Source organism: Temnothorax nylanderi, unplaced genomic scaffold, assembly GCF_030848795.1.
Source record: "Temnothorax nylanderi isolate EJ_2023f unplaced genomic scaffold, tnyl_v1.0 TNYL_tig0497_pilon, whole genome shotgun sequence".
NCBI lineage: Eukaryota > Metazoa > Arthropoda > Insecta > Hymenoptera > Formicidae > Temnothorax > Temnothorax nylanderi.
The window spans coordinates 74,403-97,919 of NW_027249559.1; the positions used below are offsets into that span (position 1 = coordinate 74,403).

At 33.8% G+C, this 23,517-nt stretch overlaps 2 protein-coding genes across 2 annotated transcripts; one reads left to right on the forward strand and one right to left on the reverse strand.

Annotated features, from left to right (window-relative positions):
* Positions 1 to 16,680: 16,680 nt before the first annotated feature.
* Positions 16,681 to 18,276, reverse strand: LOC139783395 (uncharacterized). The gene is made up of 3 exons (XM_071722544.1): positions 17,414 to 18,276; positions 17,100 to 17,230; positions 16,681 to 16,955 (listed from the first exon to the last, which is right to left on the reverse strand). The coding sequence occupies exons 1-3, from the start codon at positions 18,274 to 18,276 to the stop codon at positions 16,681 to 16,683; spliced, it is 1,269 nt and encodes a 422-aa protein (XP_071578645.1).
* Positions 18,277 to 18,886: 610 nt separating this feature from the next.
* Positions 18,887 to 20,482, forward strand: LOC139783396 (uncharacterized). Its single transcript, XM_071722545.1, has 3 exons — positions 18,887 to 19,749; positions 19,933 to 20,063; positions 20,208 to 20,482. Exons 1-3 carry the CDS (start codon positions 18,887 to 18,889, stop codon positions 20,480 to 20,482), a joined length of 1,269 nt encoding a protein of 422 aa, XP_071578646.1.
* The last annotated feature ends 3,035 nt before the right edge of the window (positions 20,483 to 23,517 follow it).

Sequence of the window (23,517 nt, forward strand, 5' to 3'; positions counted from 1 at the left end):
AAGTTAAATGTGGTATACCACTGTAAAGAGTGAACCTTTAGCTACAAAATTTATTAAGGAAATTTTTATCTACGTCGCTTTGTTTAACCGGTATAGAACAAAAACGACAACGGTGCAAAAATTGAAATCTCAAAAATGCCGGGGTTGAACCGCCACCCCCCCGGGGTTTATCCGCCACACTGCATTTTCAATACATATACGTACATGTAATCCTGAAAAATGATAGGATACATTTTAATAATTGTTTTTTAAGAGAAAAATATAAAAATTTATTAAAAATTTTTATGCAAAACATTAAAAAATAATTGTTTTACCTATTCCATAAAACAATTTAGGCACGTGAATACAGAGGTTAACCAAATCGTAAACTCCCCAACGGCACGTCACATTGTCAACGCGGGCAACCACGGGGAATACGCGTGACGGCGTTCCGGTGCCATAGGATCAGCGCGGACCCTCGAGCAACCTAACCAAGCCGCGTTTCTCGCGGGGGAGCGATAAATAGCGACAGGGGGGTTAGAAAAGCTCGCGGTGGAGCGCGACCATTTTACCGACTCGACGGCGTCCTCGCGCCGATTCCTCGACGCGCCGCCGACGACGACGACGACGGCCATGACCACCACGACGACGACGGCCACGACCACCACGACGACGACGGCCACGACCACCACGACGACAACGGCCACGACCACCACGACGACGACGACGACGACGACGACGACGACGACGACGACGACGACGACGACGACGACGATGACCACCACCGACACCACCACCACTACAACGGCGGCGACAATGACGCCGAGACGATGCGGCGAACGCTGGACGATGCGGTCGCACGCGCGACTGTCACTGACACAACGACCAACAACGACGATTTACCGCGGCCGGGAGTCGGGACGATCTACAGCGCGCGCGGCATGTCAACTCTCGCGCGGAAATCGCGGGATCTCAGAGCCGTGCCGTGCCTCGCCGTACCTCGCCGACGTGCCGTGAGCGTAAGCGATCTCGAAAACAACGGTCAGCCATCTTTTCGGTCGGCCAAAACACCCAAAAACACCCGTTTTGCGACGATACGTGCGTACCATTTCCCTCCTACACAAACTGACGCACGTGCAAGGGAAGACAGAATCACGCTCGAGGGAAACCTAACCTGAAATCGCCGTGAGCTGAAGTCGTGCGCCCGGCGCGCCACAGTGACGAGACTGGCGGACCAACCCCGGGTGCTTACTGGCGGATAAGCCCCAAACATAAGTTTCAGGTTTGATCGCCCATGAAATATTAGACATCAACGATAATGAAAAAACTACACTGGATTCGTGTTCAGCATGCATTACTCTTTATAATCACGTACCGCGAGATTTGGAGAGCAAATATTATTGCAGATATTACAATATTTCCACGCGCAGAAAATTTCACTTTCACCTTCCGAAAACACGTTTGCCCTCGTAAAAATCATAACACGGCAGGTAACCTGCCGAAACTCCGTTGGTCACATGGGTACCATAAGCAGCGTTTACAATGTTAATAGCGAGTTCGCACAATATACAGGTTCCGAGATATTTGATTTGGCGGTTCAACCCCGCTGGCGGTTTAGCCCCGGTCTCCCCTATGTATCGAAAAACAGGCAAATTATGTATTTTCTGTTAAGACATGGATATTTCATCATTTCGATATCGATTCAAAGCTATTTTGATTTGCCTGTCAAATATATAATAACATTGCCATTATATAGAATGCAATATGAATAAAAAATTATATTGTATTGGCAGACATGGATAATGTAAATATTTTATAATTTGAGCATTATAATAATTGCGTTACAATATTAATTTTTTTAGGCTTCCATTTCCATTAAATAGTTACTTTATAACTGTAAAAGTTACAACAAAATTCCTGTTTGTAATTTGACAATTTTGAAAATTAAAATATTATATAATAGGTACATTTTCAGTACTACATCCGCTCATTTATTAAACAAGAAGTTAAATTAAGCAACTAATTAAATTATTAATATTAAATATTAATACAATAAGATATTTGTATTTACATTTATCAAAATAAAAAATAAGTTCAATTATGAAAATAAATATTAATAATTGGACTTATTAAAAATTAAATAATTTGTTCAGATATTGCGCTCGAATTCTTTTCGCGTTTTACAACGCCCGATCGTTTCACATTAGATGGCGCGACGCGCGAGTCGCCACTCTCAAAGAGCCCCCGCCTCCTTCCTCACTCGTTAGGTGTCATGGCCGCACTTGCTTGCGTTTCTTCGAACGTGTCGAGTCCGTTATTTCTTTCTTGACGGATTGATCGTTGCGGCGCGTGTTCTGGAGACTAACCGAGCGAGAGTCGGATCACCAGGGAGAGCTCACCGCCAGGAAAGGGAGAGCTGCGGCAGCTAGCGTCCGAGAGGGAGGATCGAGGCGAGGAATCCAGTTCAGCGAGCGGAGTCCTTAAGGAGGTTGGTTAGTTCTCGGTGCGAGGCAGGCGGCGCGGCAGGGGGAAAGCATATAGGTTAGATTTTCGTCGCGTGAAATAAACGAATTTTAGCAAATAAATATGTGGAATGCATTTAATTGCTGTTTCTTAAGGTTTAAAAAGAGTTGTTTGTACAATTGAAACCCAAATACGTTATTATCCACATTGAAATGTGGAAATAATAAATGTGGTCCTGTTTTTTTTTATTTTTACAATTTCTTGATAACTATAAAGACGAATCATTTCAGTCTTCGAGAAAGTTTTTCCTAAATATGTAAAGAGTTATTTGCACCTATTTTCATTAAATTCTTATTGCTTCCTCATAGAGGAAGCTTTGTTTTCGTAAATTCGTATATGAACCTTTGATTGTGTATAAAGTTGGCTCTAATCAACCAAATTTAAAAGAATTATATATAAAATAGGGGTACAAGAAACCAAAGAAAAGATTGTTTTTTGAGTTTTTAATGTCAATATGTTCAGAGTGTTTTAAAACGTCGAAATATTGCATTAAAAAAAAATGTCGGTATGTGTGTATGTATGTCTGTGCCAAATTTATAGAAATTTCTATAACTCCAGAACTGATCAACCAAATCTTAACGAATTATATATGAAATAGGGGTAGAAAAGACTGAAGAATATAATAGAATTAATAAAAATTGTTAATAATAAAGGGGTTACCGATTTCTGTTAAAAAAAATAACTAAGTTTACCGAAATTTCTATAACTCCAGAACTAATTAACCAAATCTTAACGAATTATATATGAAATAGGGGTAGAAAAGACTGAAGAATATAATAGAATTAATAAATTTTGTTAATAATAAAGGGGTTACCGATTTCTGTTAAAAAAACAGCCAAACTTACTAAAATTTCTATAACTTAAGAATTGATTAACCAAATTTTAAAGAATTATATATAAAATAGGGGTAAAAAAACTGAAGAATATAATAGAATTAATAAAAATTGTTAATAATAAAGGCGTTACCGATTTCTATCTAAAAGAATCTACAAGATTGCCCTAATTTCCACAAATTTTGAGATATCGAGCTTAATTTTTTTTATGGATAGATCGCAAGTATCATTAAAGGTAGGTTGGTGTTGAATTTGGCAATGATCGGTGAAGGGGTTACCGATTTTTGCCTAAAAAGTGTACAAGTTATATATGTAATCTTATATATAGAACGTATCATTAAAGGAAGATTGTTTTGAATTTCGCGAAAATTGGTGAGAGTTACTGATTTCTGCCTAAAAAAAATATTTTTTCTACCCCTATCACTTAAAATGCACACTTAAAAATAAATAAGAAAGCAATGTGCAGGTTTCTACTTGCACACTTAAAAATAATTTGCATACTTAAAAATTATGACAAAGTAATGTGCAAGTTTCTACTTGCACTTTTAAAAACTTAAAGGAAGCAATGTGCAGGTTTCTACTTGCACACTTAAGAACTATGAGGAAGCAATGTGCAGGTTGCACACTTAAAAATAATTTGCCTACTTAAAAATTATGACAAAGTAATGTGCAAGTTTCTACTTGCACTCTTAAAAACTTAAAGGAAGCAATGTGCAGGTTTCTACTTGCACACTTAAGAACTATGAGGAAGCAATGTGCAAGTTTCTACTTGCACACTTAAAAACTATGAGGAAGCAATGTGCAAGTTTCTACTTGCACACTTAAGAATTATGAGGAAGCAATGTGCAAGTTTCTACTTGCACACTTAAGAATTATGAGGAAGCAATGTGCAAGTTTTTTTTCTTTATAAATGAATTGATTAGCTCCTCTTCGTCTAATCTCTCTACAAGATCTTGATGCGTATATAATATCGCAATATTTAATTTGCTTTCGAGAGTTACATTACAGGTTAGGTAACATTTTTGCTGTGTCGCCCGTGTATAAGAGAGAGACAAGAGTATAACTTCAATAATTAATTACTCGACAACCATGCAGACGATTATCTTCAACTTTGGCATATATGGACGACAGATTCCCATAGACGAATATTCTCCATTGAACTAATTCTTATCAAATTGATTTGACTAACCACCCTCCTTAAGAGATTCTCATTGGGACGCCATATTTGTTACTTTCATTTGAGGGTTCATATTTTTAGGGTTTATACCGTCATTTTTTAAGGATTAATCATTAATTGAAGGTTAACTATCACTTGAAGGTTAACCATCATCATCCGAAGAAAAACTCTTAAAGTTGGGTGTGATTTCGGACCGCCAATTGAAGATTAACCTTCAAATAATGGTTAACCTTCAATTGGTCCGAAATCACACCCAACTTTAAGAGTTTTTCTATGGTGTTTTTTTAACGGTTAACACCAAAAGTTGAGTGTATTTTTCCATAAGGGTTCAGTTTGATTAAGTATATAAAAAATGTCTCTATTTTTATTCTTTTGAGCTAGCAAATTGTATTCTTGGTTTTTATGGTGATTAATATTTTGTGCAACTGCATCAATCTTTTTGTTGCTAGCGGTTAATATTTGTTTTTATGTATTCGATTACTGCGCAAGTGTTGCGCATTTCGTTAATTTTATCAGAAGTTTACATATCTTCTTTTTGTACCACTGGATTTAAAGCAAATCAATATAAACACAATAATTGTAATTTATAAACGTTTTTTTTTATCTTATAACTCATTCTCTGTTGATACCATATTCTCTAATCCCATTATTATCCTAATTGGCAGACAATGTTTTTTAAACGTTTGAAAAATATTTGAAAATCAGTTTTAAACACATATTACAAAACGTTTGAAAAACATTGCCTGTTGATTGAAACCGCAAAATTTCGGCAAGCTACAATAGGGGCTGGATTTTTGAATTTATTCGCAAGAGAAAAGTATGCGCAAATTCTACTCTTACAGAAAAGTTGCAAGTTGATCGCATGGCTTTTAGTTAATCAACTTGCAACTTTTTTATAAGAGCAGAATTTCCGCATACGTTTTTCTTGCGAATAAATTCAAGGATCCAGCCCCAGGTGCGTGCGCGCTGTGCCTTAAAAGCCTCATTAAGAACGTATAAAGGTCTTATTTGAATTCAACATATTAAGAACATATAAAAGTTTTATTTGAATTTAATGAAATTTGAATAAAATGTACAACTTATTAATTTCATATAGGGGAAACCGGGGCTAAGCCGACAACGGGGCAAACTTGACACTAGGCTTTTTGCCAATTTAAATCTATCGTAGAAACTTGCCTTTCCTACTGTAAATGCGTCTTTATGTGCCAGTATTATCAACGGAATTTGGTAACATTCTGAGTTATAGTGTAATTTTTAACGCGACATAAGCGTTTTTGATAGTGAAAAGTAATTTTTCTGATCTCTCGAAAATGTCTACTCTTTCATCGAGCTTTACTCTTGCGAATCTACCGGTAAGTGATTTTGATGGGAAATTTGATGCTCTATATGAATCCGATAATCGTTTTTGGATATTTTCAAAATTTTCATGTTTTTGAAGTGACAAAAGTGAAAAACAACGTCCGGGGCAAAGTCAACACCACGCCGTTTCGTCGGCTCCCAGTAACAAACGATGCTTGTCATGCAGCCGTATGGCTCATGACAAATGTATGCGCACGTCCGATCGCGAGTTTACCTGCATTAATTGTTTTTCAGACATGAGTTTAGATGAAGATAATTGAAAGTTCAACAATTTTTGTTCTCATTATTTCAAATGATTGTTCTAGCTACTTTATTCCGAATTTTTGTACTTTTTAAATACACAATAAACAATGTATTTTCATTTTCAGACAGTAAAAAATAAGTTCCAGATCAATTTGTGTCGATCAGACAAAGTGTTGAGTTTGCTCCGGCGGGGTGTCGAGTTTGCCTCGGCATTTTTCAATTCGAAAATTTGTCTTCGCGTCACTTTTTCTTTCCTGGCGGCAAAACAAAGCGACGTACAGCAAAACTTCCTGAATCAATTTTGTACCTGAAGAAACACTCTTTAAATATGTACCATTGAATTTGCCTAAAAATTTTAATTAAATATTAAAAATTGCCTTTGAAAAAATAGTGTCGGCTTAGCCCCGGTCTCCCCTATGGTTTCAATAAGATTAATATTTAAATTGAATATATTAGCTAATTAAATCCTTATTAAGCCAAATTAAATACGAATATTTTGATGATGAAATGATACTGTAAGAAGTACGTATATATACTTTGTATACTACGAAACATACGTACGAGTATACACGTCGATTAAAAATATACGACATGTATTCATATGTTCGAGATTTTTAATCGAAATGTATATCGGCATTTCTTCTTATATTCTTAATTAAGTTTTATATATAGAACAAATATGAGCCATATTAATGCAGTTATTCAGCATTAATTTAAATCAAATAAAATTTAAATGGAGATTTTATTAAGGTCCATATAAAGTTCATATTTAACTGTTTTCCGTGGGATAAAGATATGTTATATAGGAGCATGGTGTTAGAAGACAGGTGTAACAGTTTCGAGGATGCGCAGTCGTCATTTTCTTTGACCAATCAGAATTTTATCCAAGATGCCAAAAGCAATATGGCTCCTCCCATATTATTGTGAAGTATAGTTAAAGGTTATATTGTGTTTAGATATTAGATATTCTATTTTTGCGTAGAAGCTATGCCAACGTGCTGTGTAAAAAATTGTAAGAATCGTACGAATCATAATGGGACGAAAGGAATTAAGTATTTTACTTTTCCTAAAGAAACATCTATTCGTCAACAATGGCTTAATGCCTGCCAAAGAAAAGAAACGGATATGAAAGTTGATTCGGGTAAGTTAATGTAAAGAAAATGATAATTAAGTTAATGTTTTAACTTCCAACTCAATACAATGTCATTATTACATGTGTTATATTATGATATAATATGCTTACAGCAACGATATGCGCAATCCATTTTGATGAAAATTGTTTGATGCTTGAGAAGACAAAACCACGATTACAAAATAAACCAGCTAAAGAAGTGTTAAGGTTAAAACAGGGATCTGTTCCAACATTGTTTGTCAAATATTGTTTGTCAAAAAGTTGACAATAATTTCCCGAAAGAAGTCATTGCTTGTCTCGTTCGAACTCGAACTTACATAAGGTTAAGAAAAATTAACAAAGAAATAGTACAAAATAATAATCAAAAGAAAAAAGGAAGAAAATGTATAAATTAAGCAATAAGGAAAATGTACAAAATGTAAAATAAAAACATGTTCTGGAAGAATTGCATTCCTTTATTTATAATTGTTTTAATATAATATCACTCCTACACTTTCTTTTATATTACAATCAATTACACGTCTCTACAACTTAGAACGGTGCTCATAGTTCAATCTTAGATTTCAGATTACAGAAAAGCTTATCTTAAGATGCTGCAAAGGCTATTTTATTATAGCATTTTATAATAAACTTAAGACGATTTTAAATATAACATTGTGTCAGGAATATTGTTCTTACAGTTTGCAATACGAGTAATCATTTCTGTATACTTCCTTATTAATAACGTTTTCTAATTCCTTATTTGCAATATTTAATTTTCATTTACTTATTAATGTAGATATTGTTTTTTTATCATTAGTATATTATGTATTATATTTTTTTATTAATTTCCCTGGTGGAAATAATTTTACAACAATTTACGCATTTTCTATGAAAAATTGCAATCTTCTACAACAAATCACAAATTTCTACAAATTTGTGAAAATTGTAGAAATTCATGGTGAATTGTAGTAAATTGTAGTAAATTGTAGTAAGTTGTAAAAAGTAATAGAAAATTGTAACAACTTTTTTACGAACATTTTTATGAGACGTAGTAAATCGTAGAAGTTGTAGATTATTGTAAAAATCATAACTATTTATAACTATCTACAACATTCTGCGAATATTTTTTATGAGAACGTAGTAAATTGTAGAAGTTGTAGATTATTGTAAAAATCAACTATTTACAACTTTCTACAACGTTCTAACAAAATTTTTTATAAAAATTTTAGTAATTTGTAGAAGTTGCAAATTATTGTAAAAATTACAACTATTTACAACTTTCTACAATATTCTAAAAATATTTTTATGATTAAATGTAAGATATACTTGTCCCACTCTAACTTATACTGCATCAGTGTGCACTAGTTTAGCAGTGCAGGAATAGAAACAGATCTTATTGAAAGTTGTAGATTTCAGCATAGCCTGATGTAAAAATGTCGAACATGTCGCATATTTAGTATGTTTATCCAGTGAGAAGGTTGATGTCGAATCGACGTCAATTCAACGTCGATTCACCGGAAACTCATCGACATCGAAATTAACATAAAAAAATCAGCTGATTTCAATCAAATTGTTTTGGCATCAAGAGTTGCTTCTTTCTAAGTTACCTGTGTTCAAAACTCTAAAAATTTTGTCTAAAATTAAGGGGGCATATACCTTTTTCGGACAAAAACAAATAGCATATTTCATGATTTTTTTCCGGCGAAAGTATAAAAGATACAAAGATCGGGTTTTTCGCAAATGAAAGTACGTATTTTAGAGTGCATTTTCTGATTTTTGTTTTTTATTTGCGATAGAAAGTACTTCCCCTACAGCCCCTCGCCCTAGGCCCTGCATGTTTTTGCGGTACCGGCGGAATCTCCGAGCTGGTTCATCTGAAGATAAAAAATCAAAAAAAGTTTTAAAATTTATGATATTTTCTAGTCTCTGACGGATGCTTTTTGCAATTTTTTAATTATTTCTATTTTTTTTTAAGAAACAAAATGAAAATTTTGACTAAAAATCGATGTCTCAAGTTTGGAAGTCCGCCATTTTGTTAAAAATCAAAATTTGGGAAATCCCATCCGTCAGGGACTAGAAAATATCATAAACTTTAAGACCCTTTTTTATTTTTTGTCTTCAGATGAGCCAGCTTGGAGATTCCGCCGGTACCGCAAAACCCTCCACGACAAGCAGGGCCTAGGGCGAGGGGCTGTAGGGGAAGGGGTTTCCATCACTAATTAAAAAAAAAATCAGGAAATGCACTTTAAAATATGTACTTTCATTTGCGAAAAACCCGATCCTCGTATCTTTTATATTTTCGTCGGAAAAAAATCGTGAAATATGCTGTTTTTTTGGTCCGAGAAAGGTATATGCCCCCTTAAGAGACTAATGGCCGGTATTCATAGTCGGATCTTATTTCAAGACCGTCTTAAGTTATGTCTTAAGACGCCAAAGCCCCTTGCACAATGCCAGGCAACAGGCAATAGGAACAGGGAATAGAAATCAGAAATCATGTATAAATACATGTATAAATACAGAATAAACAGTGACACAGGCAATAGACACAGAGTTTCCGTCACGTTGGAAATTCTGTGCCTATTGCCTGTTGCCAACCAATCATAGTATTCGAATTTTTTAGGTCGTAATTAACGATTTTTTTGTTATTTTCTGTTCCTATTGCCTGTTGCCTGGCATTGTGCAAGAGGCTTAATACGGCTATGCGATTGGTTCATGACATTTTAAGATTCAACTTAAGACGGACTTGAATATAAGAACCGACTATGAATATCGGCCTGTCACCATATGAGAGTATGCATAGTCATCGGTTCGATATCGATCGACATCGAATCGATGACTATCTGCATACTATATGGTGATAGTCTCTTAATTTTAGACAAAATTTTTAGAGTTTTGAACACAAGTAACTTAGAAAGAAGCAACTTAATGCCAAAACAATTTGATTGAAATCGGCTGATTTTCAATGTCAAATTCGATGTCGATAAGTCATCGATTCGATATCGAATAGATGACCGACATCAATTTTGTAAGAAATATATATATATAATGAGCCGACCCTATTAAGAGCTGACACCTTCCGTACGTCTGCTAACAATAAGTGTAACATATATAGACATTACGAAACGTCTTCATCAATCATTGTTGTAGCACAGTGCGGAAGGTGACTGACTCAAGAGCCAGGGGTTTCAGGTTCAAATCCAGCGGTGGTAAGCAAATTTTCTAAGTACAATATAAATTTATTTAATTAAGCTTGCACGTAATCAAGATTTTCAGCAATAAAATAATGTTCAACGAGAGAATTTAAGTAAATTTTATATTTTATTTTGTAGTATATCCAAAAAGTTGTAGTTATTCATAAAAATTTCTACGTAAATTTATGAAAAATTACAAACATGGCCCAAATCGCGTACTTTTGACGTAAAAATTACGTGAAAATAGCGTGAAAAGTTGTAATTATATTATAAGAAATTGTAGTTTTCGCATAATTTTTGCGTGAAAATTTGTAAAATTATTTCCACCAGGGTTGTGAGGTTTCGTATTATATTTACAAATTTTTTATTTTTGTTTGCATTTTTGTCACAAACTGTGACTAAGGCTGGATTCGGGAAGCGCGCTATTAGCGCTATTTGCTTATTCTATCCTTTGTTTTACACCTGATGAGCGATAAAGACAGAATGATTCAATAGCGCTAATAGTGCGCTCCCCGAAAGCCCGTATCAGACTACGGATTGGGATTAAGATTGGATTGAAATTTAATCAATCAGAACAGAGAAAACTAATCTCAAGTTTAGTAAACTTTGCTCTGATTGGTCAAATTTCAATCCAATCTCAATCCCAATCCGTAGTCTGATACGGGCAGAACGCAGCCTAATGCTGCATTTAAATGTGGCGCCACATTTTGGATAAACACCCATACAGCAAAAAATGTTTTTTAAATATTTTTAAAATATTTTTTAGAAAGATTAAAATAATTTAAAATAATTTACAAAAATATTTTTAGAATGTTTCTATGTCCGTCAGATCATGTCAGAAAAATATTTTCAAAAATATTTTTAAAAGATTGCAAATAAATATATTCAATAATATTTGTAAAATCTTTTATAAATATTGTTTTAAAAAATAAAATATGTTCATAATAATTTTAAAAATGCTTTAAAAACGACATAAATATGAGTCATTTATTATGTAGGTATATGTCGTGTGTGCATACAGCCGCGCGGTCACCCATCCGAGTCAGTACCGCACCTAACGTCGCTTGACATCGATGATCGAACGGACTAGTGGTGATCCTTTGATTCTGACGCTTCCTTGTTGCTTATACTCCTATATAACATATCTTTATAGTGTTCAAAAATCGTGTAATGATAATAACCGGTAAATATTAAAAATAATAACGCAATTACAATTAATGTACAATAATTATTAATATAAAATTCGTATATTTAACATAATATAATATTAATATAATAACGTTAACAACATGCATGATAACGCCTAAAGATGCTACCTGACAAAATAAAGAATTTATTTAATGAATTGAATCAAAGTTGAAAAATAATTAGGAATCAAATTTAAAGAAACATAAATCTAAAAAAAATCTATTCTTTATGTATGTGTGTGCATATATGTTCACGGAGTAAGTTATAGTAGGGGAGACCGGGGCTAGACCGCTAACGGGGTAAATCCGCCAAATCAAATATCTCGGAACCTGTATATTGTGCGAACTCGCTATTAACATTGTAAACGCTGCTTATGGTACCCATGTGACCAACGGAGTTTCAGCAGGTTACCTGCCGTGTTATGATTTTTACGAGGGCAAACGTGTTTTCGGAAGGTGAAAGTGAAATTTTCTGCGCGTGGAAATATTGTAATAATATTTGCTCTCCAAATCTCGAGGTACGTGATTATAAAGAGCAATGCATGCTGAACACGAATCCAGTGTAGTTTTTTCATTATCGTTAATGTCTAATATTTCGTGGGCGATCAAACCTGAAACTTATGTTTGGGGCTTATCCGCTAGTAAGCACCCGGGGCTGGTCCGCTAGTCTCGTCACTGTGGCGCGCCGGGCGCACGACTTCAGCTCACGGCGATTTCAGGTTAGGTTTCCCTCGAGCGTGATTCTGTCTTCCCTTGCATGTGCGTCAGTTTGTGTAGGAGGGAAATGGTACGCACGTATCGTCGCAAAACGGGTGTTTTGGCCGACCGAAAAGATGGCGGACCGTTGTTTTCGAGATCGCTCGCGCTCACGGCACGTCGCACAGTGGGGCAAAATGAGAAATCGTGTTTCGTAATTGTCTAGAGCCTTCAAATCTTATTCAATTTTAATGCATTTTTTTTTTAAATTGAAGCTTATTTAATTCCGAACAATGTTGTCGAAGCCGATTTTTGAATTGGGTTTTCTTTCAAAATGGTGGATGTAATATAGCGGCTGGAAAACAGAAAGTATTAAACCGATTTGTACTAAATTGCGTATATGTATGTTTTTGATGTCGCAGATCATGAATTTGCTTTAGTGCACAAAATTCTTTTACATGGAAGCAAAATTATAGACTCACATTTATTACCAATCGGTGAATTATTTGAAGAAGTACAGGAAAAACGTAATAAAAATTTCTAGTGATTTAGAGAATATTACACTCGAAAACATTGCAGAAGTGCAACAAATAAAGAATATTAAAATTATAAAATTAATTATAATAAATTTAATATGGTCACCATAAACAAGAAATATATATTATATATCGTACCAGTAAATATGAATAAATGTAAGTATCATGAACTGATTTGCACAAGATATACATATGAATAAATATTTTTAAGGCCACTAATTGTGAATATGTTGCAACAATTAAGAAATTTCAAATAGCGAAAATGAAGTATGGTGGATGCCAAAATTAAAAATTAATATAATTTTTGTTAAAAATTATATTAAAACGTTTAAGAGATTGTTGATTACATTATCTGCAATCAAAATTGCAAAAATCAAAATGGTGCATTCAATATGGCGGATATTTAAATAAAAATTGTTTTCTAGTTCTATAAAAAATTACATATAACGATTTCCAAGTAATTGATTATTCACGCGAATACTCCAAATAGTTATACTCCTCTTATGCGACAGTGTTACTTTCACAAAAGTCCAACAATAACTTTTGAGCTTCAAGGTCGATAGTTTTTGAAGATTGTTTCCACTCTTTACGTTGACTACTTATGTACGGATCCGACGAAGTTAGAAGTTTCTTAATAAGGTCTTCATTTGTTGCATTTCTACAATGTTTTCGAGTGCGATATTCTCTAAATCGCTTGAAATATTTGTTACGTGCTTCCTGCGCTTCTTCAGATAATTCACCGATTGGTAATAAATGTGAGTCTATAATCTTGCTCCCATGTAAAAGAATTTTGTGCACTGAAGCAGGCATGTAGTACCAAGGATACAGTTTAATGTACAGTTCTGCTGTTTCATAAGCATAATTTTGAAATTTAATAATATTTATTTTTTTTCCGCAAGCGAGAGTCTGAAGAATAATTCCGAATCTTCGAATAAGGGTTTCATCAACACCAGTTATCTTTGAAGTCATGTAAGGGTCTCTGAAAAATCTTCTCGCCGTGTTCCCATCATTTGATGATCCAGAACCTTGTTCTGGAGTATCCACATATAGAGCCATTTGTTTTCGAAATTCTTTTTGAATATTTTTCTTGGTTTTTTTCATCGCCATATTATTATTAGGTTCCCTTGCAGCCCATTTACAAAAACTTAGCCGGTAAGATATGTGTAGTATACACTCCATAAATCGAATCCACGCATGCAGTGTTGAAAGCCCATATTCAAAATTTTGCACAATTTCCTGCTTGTCCTTTAACTTAGAAAGATTGTTCATTTCGGATGGTTTTGCTCCACATATCACACATGTTGATGCAGATAATGTATCAGTTAAGGCTTGGCACACTTTTCCATCTATCATTGTTAAAATCATTTCATGTTTCACTTCATAATGACCCGTATCAGTATCTATAATAGTAGGAACAAGATTATCTATTTGTTTCTTTATTTGGTTAACTTCAAATATTGTTTTCTGTTTAGATTCAGATGCATATTCAAATTTAATAGGTCGACAATACTTTGTTGATGATGGGCGAGGATTTTTCCACAACTCTTTCCACTCGGATGAAGTACTAATTTCCAAGCGTAAAGGAACCATTGAAATCATGAAAATACTTTCATCTGATAATGTTTCATCAGCAAATTTTTGTTTATATTTGCTTTGACCTGATGCTCCATCACATCCCTATTTTGCTATCAACCGTAATGACATACTTTCGCCTTGAACTGCAATTGGTAGTTCAACACTTGGAATTAGTAATATGCGGTTGATAGTGTGATTTAATAGCTGCTGTAAATTAATTTCCGCACCCACCTCTGAAACCTGAAATGCATCTGGTGAGGGAAAGCATGTTTTTTTCATCTCAGAAAGTTTTTTATAAACTGGAAATATATTTGCATTTTTGGCAATTGCATGCAAACGAATTATTTCGTATTGATATTTTGTTAATTTAGCATCCTCAAACAAAGTCAAAGCTTCATGATCAGTAAATTGTGCGATATTTTTATCATTCATTATGTTTGTTGTCTCATCATTTTCAGAACAAAGCAGTTTAGAAATAGTATTTGCTAGAGCCGATTTCCCAGCATTTCTTAAGCCAGTAAGGAAAGCATTTTGTATTTCAGTATCAGAATACCCGAGTCGAAATTTTGATCCTACTTTCAACCTCAGTATTCAGTTTAACGTCTACTTTGGTACTCTGAAGCCTCTGAGTTGAAATTTTGGTCCTACTTTCGACCTCAGATTCAACTTAACGTCTACTTTAGTACTCTGAAGTCTATAACAACCTCTATTGATTCTATTTAACCTACAGCTACTACTTAAAACCTATAAATTTTATTTTGATGGATTGGTACTCATCCTACTGTGATACTTCTAAATTCTTCTTAATCTTTTGTAATATAAATTAAATATAGTTAATCAAAACTTTCTTCTTTTTTACATTATTTTTGAATTTTTTTACAATAAAATAAAATAAATATAGAAATTTAAATATATTAAAATATGTAATATTTATAAGAAAGACAAGCAAAACGTATTAGTTTTTATAAAACAGAAATATTTTATTATATAAAATTATTGAAGACATAATTATTATAACAATTTAAGAATTGCAGGGAGAATTTCTGATCGTTAAGTTAACATCATTATTCAAGTTCTTGTTGATTTACAGGAATACCTACATACATTTCATTATTAATAATCATGTGAACACAAGGTGCAACAATATTGTCAATGGGAATTAATTCAATATTATTTTGTACGTGACATTTATGTAAAAAAGTATTGCTATCGTATATAAAATTATCTCCTTCAACATGTAATATATAGTCTGTTATAATTTTTTTAATTACAGCGTAATGATCTCCATTACATCGACAAAGTCTTATGCAATTACAATTACTAATTTTAATAAAATAAATTGATCCTAATAGAAATAGATTATTGTTTACATATTGAATAATATAAGATTGAGTTTCTAAATTTCTTTGGTATGTTTGTGATATGTATAATTTCCCATTTTTTAATAAACGGAAATATTTATGAATTACTACATTTTCAGGAATTCGAAGATTAATGGTATAATTTGATATGTACCCCGACACTAAAAGAACTTTCGGAAACTCTTTCAATAATTTTAACCTGTTTTTTTCGATTTAGACAAAAATCTCGGATAGGACCTTCAGGTACTTCATCTATTAATCGTATCATTTTAATATAGCGATCATGAGATTTAGCAATTTGTGTATCAATGTGGCCTGTTCCATGAATTAATTTCAATAATTGACCATTAATATTTTCATATTCGAAACACGAAAACGCCCATAATGGTCCAAGTCTTTTTACACAGTCTGCTAAACGAAGCAATTGATGTATGTTAATTGAACAAAAATTTAAACACAAAACTGAGAAGTTGAGTCGCCAGCAAATAATTAACAATTAGCACAGGAGTTTTGTTCGACCAAACTGGCAATTTTATTATTAAAAAGACGCTACGTTTCAACCGCAAAATTCGGTCCTTTTCAAGCGTGTATGACTCGCAAATATTAATTAGTTGGACATAGTTTCCAAAATACGCCGAATCTAAAAACTAAACATCAGATTTTGTAGAACGTAGCAGATAGAATAAGTCTAGGAGCATTATATAAATCAAAAACTTACATATTAGAGTGTTATTTCAAGAAATAGAAAACGGTTTCACTACATTTTAGTTGTCCGTAATTATATCAGAGGGACGAGTCCCTGTCGTGCGATGGTGAAATTGCGACTAACAAGAAAGGACGAAACAATAAACAATGACTTCGAAATGTGGCTGAAGTAAAGAGAGGGAAGCAGATGAGAAGGGGATATTACGTTTCCTTTATGATATGTTCGTAGAGAGCATTAAGACTCTCTGTGTCCTTTTGCATATTAATGGTATTATCCGATTTTTTGATGAAGAACATCTCCGCTAATTCCCTCTTTCTCATCAGCCTCTCCCTATGCATTATCTCTGGATTCCCCCAATCAAAGTCATGTCCACGGGATATTCGATGTTCACTAACTACAGAGTGTTTGCCGGCTGGTTTTTTGATATCCTTCTGGTGTTCTTTCAGACGCGTGCAAAGATGCCTTTTTGTTTGCCCTATATATATAGCATTACAATCCTTACAAGTGATCTTATATACGATTTCGGTTTGTTTCAGATCATCGATTTTATCTTTACCACGTTTAATTAGGCAATCCAATTTTTTGGGAATTGTGAACAGAGGCGTAATGTGGCACTTACTTAGCGTATAATTAATATTTTCGCTTAAACCCTTTATGTAAGGCAACGGCATGCACTTCCTTAAATCAAAATCTGTTTTGCCGTCCGTGGAGATGTTGTGTGGGGCATCGCGTGTTTTTAAGAGATGTAACCTTTTTAAAATGTGTTTCTTAATAATTTGTTTTGGAAAGTTATTGTTATTTAAGATGTCTTTGACTGTTTTAATATTGTTGCTATGGAATCTTTTATCAGAAAGCAGTATCGCACGATCAACAAGACTTGTAATGGTATTCAACTTGTATTTTAAGGGGTGGTTCGAATAAAAATTAGTGTACCTCCCTGAGAACGTTTGTTTTCGATACCAATTCGTTAGCAAAGTATTGCCATTTCTTATGACAGTTGTGTCGAGAAAATTGAGAGACCCGTTATTTTCAATTTCATATGTGAATTTAAGTCTAGGGTGATAGTCATTGAAAACTTTAAGTATCAAGTCCACATGTTTCCTCGGGACAACCGCGAAAATATCGTCCACATATCTGAAAAATACTGAGATGTTGAGATTTAAAAGATTCAAGCAATGTGTCTCTAGGTCGTCCATCACGATATCTGCAGTATCTGGAGATAACGGAGATCCCATTGGGCTACCAAAAATTTGTTCATATATTACCCCATTGAATACAAAACTCGTGGACGACAAAACTAGATCGATTGCGTGTAAAAATTGTGGTAACGTGAGATCAGTTTTTTTGGAAATGTGGAACCATCTCTTTTCGATACCCCTCAAAACCAAGTCCTTCGGTATGTTAGTAAATAAAGCTGTGACATCTAAAGAGATGAGTATCTCATCGTTGTTAATTTCCCTATTATTAATAAACTCAGCAAAGGCCCAGCTATCCTTGATATGTGACTTAGGTTTTGGGATAGAGGAATGCAAAGTATTTTGGAGGAGGCTGGCTACGTCATAAAGAGGGCTGCCCAACGTCGAGACAATAACGCGTAATGGGAAACCGGCCTTATGCACTTTCGGTAGTCCGTAGGCCCTTGGAAGATTTCCATTAGTACAATTCAACCTTCTGTACATCTGATCACTGACGATGCCATTATCATGCCAAGCTTTGACCAGTTCATTAATCTTGGTTGTAATCTTATTAATTGGATCTTTCATTAATTTTTTGTAAGTAGTTTGGTCATTTAGCATTTCGGTCATTTGATTCACATAAGAGTTCTTGTCTAAGATGACCGTTATTTGGCCTTTATCAGCTCTGGTGACAAGGACATCGTCATTATCACGTAGGAATTTTTTACAGATTATAAATTCCTTTGTGAAATATCTATCGATGTGATTCATATGTTTATTAAGGCTAAGAAATTTGTGCAGTGAGTTAGTAATTAAACGACGTGTTTCATCAACTGCCTTGTCAGGAATTTTGTATGTGTTGAATTCGAAATTTTTTTATAATGTCTAGAGAGGCACATACGCGATCCTTCTTCTCGCTTGGATTAATCCTCAAGCGAGAAGAAGGATCGCGTATGTGCCTCTCTAGACATTATAAAAAAAATTCGAATTCAACACATACAAAATTCCTGACAAGGCAGTTGATGAAACACGTCGTTTAATTACTAACTCACTGCACAAATTTCTTAGCCTTAATAAACATATGAATCACATCGATAGATATTTCACAAAGGAATTTATAATCTGTAAAAAATTCCTACGTGATAATGACGATGTCCTTGTCACCAGAGCTGATAAAGGCCAAATAACGGTCATCTTAGACAAGAACTCTTATGTGAATCAAATGACCGAAATGCTAAATGACCAAACTACTTACAAAAAATTAATGAAAGATCCAATTAATAAGATTACAACCAAGATTAATGAACTGGTCAAAGCTTGGCATGATAATGGCATCGTCAGTGATCAGATGTACAGAAGGTTGAATTGTACTAATGGAAATCTTCCAAGGGCCTACGGACTACCGAAAGTGCATAAGGCCGGTTTCCCATTACGCGTTATTGTCTCGACGTTGGGCAGCCCTCTTTATGACGTAGCCAGCCTCCTCCAAAATACTTTGCATTCCTCTATCCCAAAACCTAAGTCACATATCAAGGATAGCTGGGCCTTTGCTGAGTTTATTAATAATAGGGAAATTAACAACGATGAGATACTCATCTCTTTAGATGTCACAGCTTTATTTACTAACATACCGAAGGACTTGGTTTTGAGGGGTATCGAAAAGAGATGGTTCCACATTTCCAAAAAAACTGATCTCACGTTACCACAATTTTTACACGCAATCGATCTAGTTTTGTCGTCCACGAGTTTTGTATTCAATGGGGTAATATATGAACAAATTTTTGGTAGCCCAATGGGATCTCCGTTATCTCCAGATACTGCAGATATCGTGATGGACGACCTAGAGACACATTGCTTGAATCTTTTAAATCTCAACATCTCAGTATTTTTCAGATATGTGGACGATATTTTCGCGGTTGTCCCGAGGAAACATGTGGACTTGATACTTAAAGTTTTCAATGACTATCACCCTAGACTTAAATTCACATATGAAATTGAAAATAACGGGTCTCTCAATTTTCTCGACACAACTGTCATAAGAAATGGCAATACTTTGCTAACGAATTGGTATCGAAAACAAACGTTCTCAGGGAGGTACACTAATTTTTATTCGAACCACCCCTTAAAATACAAGTTGAATACCATTACAAGTCTTGTTGATCGTGCGATACTGCTTTCTGATAAAAGATTCCATAGCAACAATATTAAAACAGTCAAAGACATCTTAAATAACAATAACTTTCCAAAACAAATTATTAAGAAACACATTTTAAAAAGGTTACATCTCTTAAAAACACGCGATGCCCCACACAACATCTCCACGGACGGCAAAACAGATTTTGATTTAAGGAAGTGCATGCCGTTGCCTTACATAAAGGGTTTAAGCGAAAATATTAATTATACGCTAAGTAAGTGCCACATTACGCCTCTGTTCACAATTCCCAAAAAATTGGATTGCCTAATTAAACGTGGTAAAGATAAAATCGATGATCTGAAACAAACCGAAATCGTATATAAGATCACTTGTAAGGATTGTAATGCTATATATATAGGGCAAACAAAAAGGCATCTTTGCACGCGTCTGAAAGAACACCAGAAGGATATCAAAAAACCAGCCGGCAAACACTCTGTAGTTAGTGAACATCGAATATCCCGTGGACATGACTTTGATTGGGGGAATCCAGAGATAATGCATAGGGAGAGGCTGATGAGAAAGAGGGAATTAGCGGAGATGTTCTTCATCAAAAAATCGGATAATACCATTAATATGCAAAAGGACACAGAGAGTCTTAATGCTCTCTACGAACATATCATAAAGGAAACGTAATATCCCCTTCTCATCTGCTTCCCTCTCTTTACTTCAGCCACATTTCGAAGTCATTGTTTATTGTTTCGTCCTTTCTTGTTAGTCGCAATTTCACCATCGCACGACAGGGACTCGTCCCTCTGATATAATTACGGACAACTAAAATGTAGTGAAACCGTTTTCTATTTCTTGAAATAACACTCTAATATATAAGTTTTTGATTTATATAATGCTCCTAGACTTATTCTATCTGCTACGTTCTACAAAATCTGATGTTTAGTTTTTAGATTCGGCGTATTTTGGAAACTATGTCCAACTAATTAATATTTGCGAGTCATACACGCTTGAAAAGGACCGAATTTTGCGGTTGAAACGTAGCGTCTTTTTAATAATAAAATTGCCAGTTTGGTCGAACAAAACTCCTGTGCTAAAAATTTAAACCATATAATATTTCAAACTCTCTAACGAATTTCTTTAAAAAATTTTCAGCTACATTTATCATTAACGAAGTAATTTTTTCACTATTGAATATAGTTATTGCTGTTACTAAGAGAAGATAATGTTCAAAATAGTCTTGTCGCATTACACCTTTAAGTACAGGAATAGAATAAAAAAAATACCACATTTTAAATTCTGATGCTTTCCAATGAAGTAACTCATCGATGGAACACCCAAAAAAAAAATACTCTACTGATAAGTGGGGAATTCCTCTTGACACTTCCTCTAAGCAAAAAATCTTACATGAAGCATATTTTTCTTTAAGTAAGCCGTATTACTTTATAAAAGAGTGGATGCGTGAGATATAATCAAGAGTAAATTCCTCTATAGCAAATTCTACTATAATAATCCGAATAGCCTCTTAAAATAAGAGGATATGCAAGATATTAATGGCACGCTCGTAATTCATAAATATTTCCGTTTATTAAAAAATGAGAAATTATACATATCACAAACATACCAAAGAAATTTAGAAACTCAATCTTATATTATTCAATATGTAAACAATAATCTATTTCTATTAAGATCAATTATTTATTTTATTAAAATTAGTAATTGTAATTGCATAAGACTTTGTCGATGTAATGGAGATCATTACGCTGTAATTAAAAAAATTATAACATGGCGTAACGATATACGACAGTCATAATCAGTGGACGTAAGTAACACACAAGCTTTGGCATATCCTGACTGTTAAAATACACCAAAGCTTATGCGTTACTTACGTCTACTGACTATGACTATTTATTAGGGAAGCCATAAGAAAGGTTTCCTTATTTTTGTCTAGTGAGGCCCTTGTAAGGATTTGATAAGGATGTTTTAACTTTATAAATATACTTTTTTCATAAATATATTTACGAACACAAAATTTCGTAATGAGCCGGCACTGGTTTCTGACATTCACCCGACATTAAGAAATATTATATCATATATCCAATTCAAAATTTTATTACTCTTTTTAAACTGAATTTGTTTCTTAAGATGATTTTTGAAAAATTATATATTTGCGCTGGTTATGACATATGTAGACTATATATAACACTTACACTAAATTAAGAAGTAGTCTACCACGTAAGGCAGTTGGCTCACGATCCAGAGGTCCCGAGGTCCCGAGTTCGAATCCCACCAAGGTAAGTGTTTTTTTCAAATACGAGAAAATATTTATAATCATAGACTGCATCTTAAGAAACAAATTTAGTTAAAAAATAGTAATAAAATTTCGAAATAAATAATTTTTTTTGTCGGGTGAATATTCGTTTTTTCTCTAGCATTAAAAGGACTGCAATCTTAATGGACCTGATCATCCAGAGGACTGGAGGCTTTTACGAGGCTTTACTGAAGTCCTCTTTAGAACCTACAAGCGGCATTTTGTGCGTTTTCTGCTATCTTAGAGACGCTAAGTAGGACTAAAGTTTCCGTGTAAATTAAACCTACATTGATCCTCTAGCATCTACAAATGTTAGAAAATTCAGGTCGAAAATAGGTCTAAAATTTCGACTCGGGTAGGTATCTCTCAAAGAATTACTCTTTCTCCACTTAACAGACCGAGAACACTCATCAAAGTCTAAAGATTTTCTGCCACGCTTTTGAGGTGTGAAATCTGCGACGAAATCAGAATCTAACCAGTTCTTGTTATTCGATTCAAATTGTTTTTTATTATAAAATGCTATTTTATATATTTTTTTAAAAGTAGTCAAAAAGCTTTGATAAATTTTTTCTTGTATTATCTTTAGTTCCGTTTCACTAAAATTAAAATGGTGAGTAATGTAATTATAAATCTTTTCTATATCTGTATTATCTCCTTCTAACAGAATGTCCGAAAGGATCCTATTTTTTATCTTAAATTGATCCATATTAACGTTCTTTTAAAACTATTTAACTTATAACTTCTAAAAGTATAACTCAAATTTCGAGAAAATTAATGAACAGAAAACAACGAACTGAAAGAAAAGCAAGGAACAGAAAGTAAATTAAATTTTAATCCGAAATAAATCTTCAAGCCAAAGTTTTAAACGCAAACAATTTTTAATAGACAATCTTTGACGTACACCAAGAAATATACGAAAAATCTGAAAAATAAACCACAATCTTCAAATACACCACAATATATATGCAAATCTTTATCGACTGCCTTAATGTGTTCGGTATATATAACATTGGAAGAGTAATTTTTCTTACGAGTTTGCTAGTGGCGCTGTTCGCCATCTAGTGGTGGAAAAAGGTTCTTTAAATAAATAAAGTCTATCATCTATTATTTATATTATATTTACTTTCTGTTCCTTGCTTTTCTTTTAGTTCGTTTTTTTCTGTTCATTAATTTTCTCGAAATTTGAGTTATACTTTTAGAAGTTATAAGTTAAATAGTTTTAAAAGAACGTTAATATGGATCAATTTAAGATAAAAAATAGGATCCTTTCGGACATTCTGTTAGAAGGAGATAATACAGATATAGAAAAGATTTATAATTACATTACTCACCATTTTAATTTTAGTGAAACGGAACTAAAGATAATACAAGAAAAAATTTATCAAAGCTTTTTGACTACTTTTAAAAAAAT

What these genes read in the sequence shown, in the direction of transcription:
- LOC139783395 (XM_071722544.1), bottom strand. Translation starts at nt 18,276, where the DNA reads ATGCTAAATGACCAAACTACTTACAAAAAATTAATGAAAGATCCAATT. An exon ending in AAACAAACGTTCTCAGGGAG is followed by an intron (nt 17,231 to 17,413) that starts GTACACTAATTT and finishes CATTTTAAAAAG; the next exon opens with GTTACATCTCTTAAAAACAC. An exon ending in AAATATTAATTATACGCTAA is followed by an intron (nt 16,956 to 17,099) that starts GTAAGTGCCACA and finishes CTATATATATAG; the next exon opens with GGCAAACAAAAAGGCATCTT.
- LOC139783396 (XM_071722545.1), top strand. Translation starts at nt 18,887, where the DNA reads ATGCTAAATGACCAAACTACTTACAAAAAATTAATGAAAGATCCAATT. An exon ending in AAACAAACGTTCTCAGGGAG is followed by an intron (nt 19,750 to 19,932) that starts GTACACTAATTT and finishes CATTTTAAAAAG; the next exon opens with GTTACATCTCTTAAAAACAC. An exon ending in AAATATTAATTATACGCTAA is followed by an intron (nt 20,064 to 20,207) that starts GTAAGTGCCACA and finishes CTATATATATAG; the next exon opens with GGCAAACAAAAAGGCATCTT.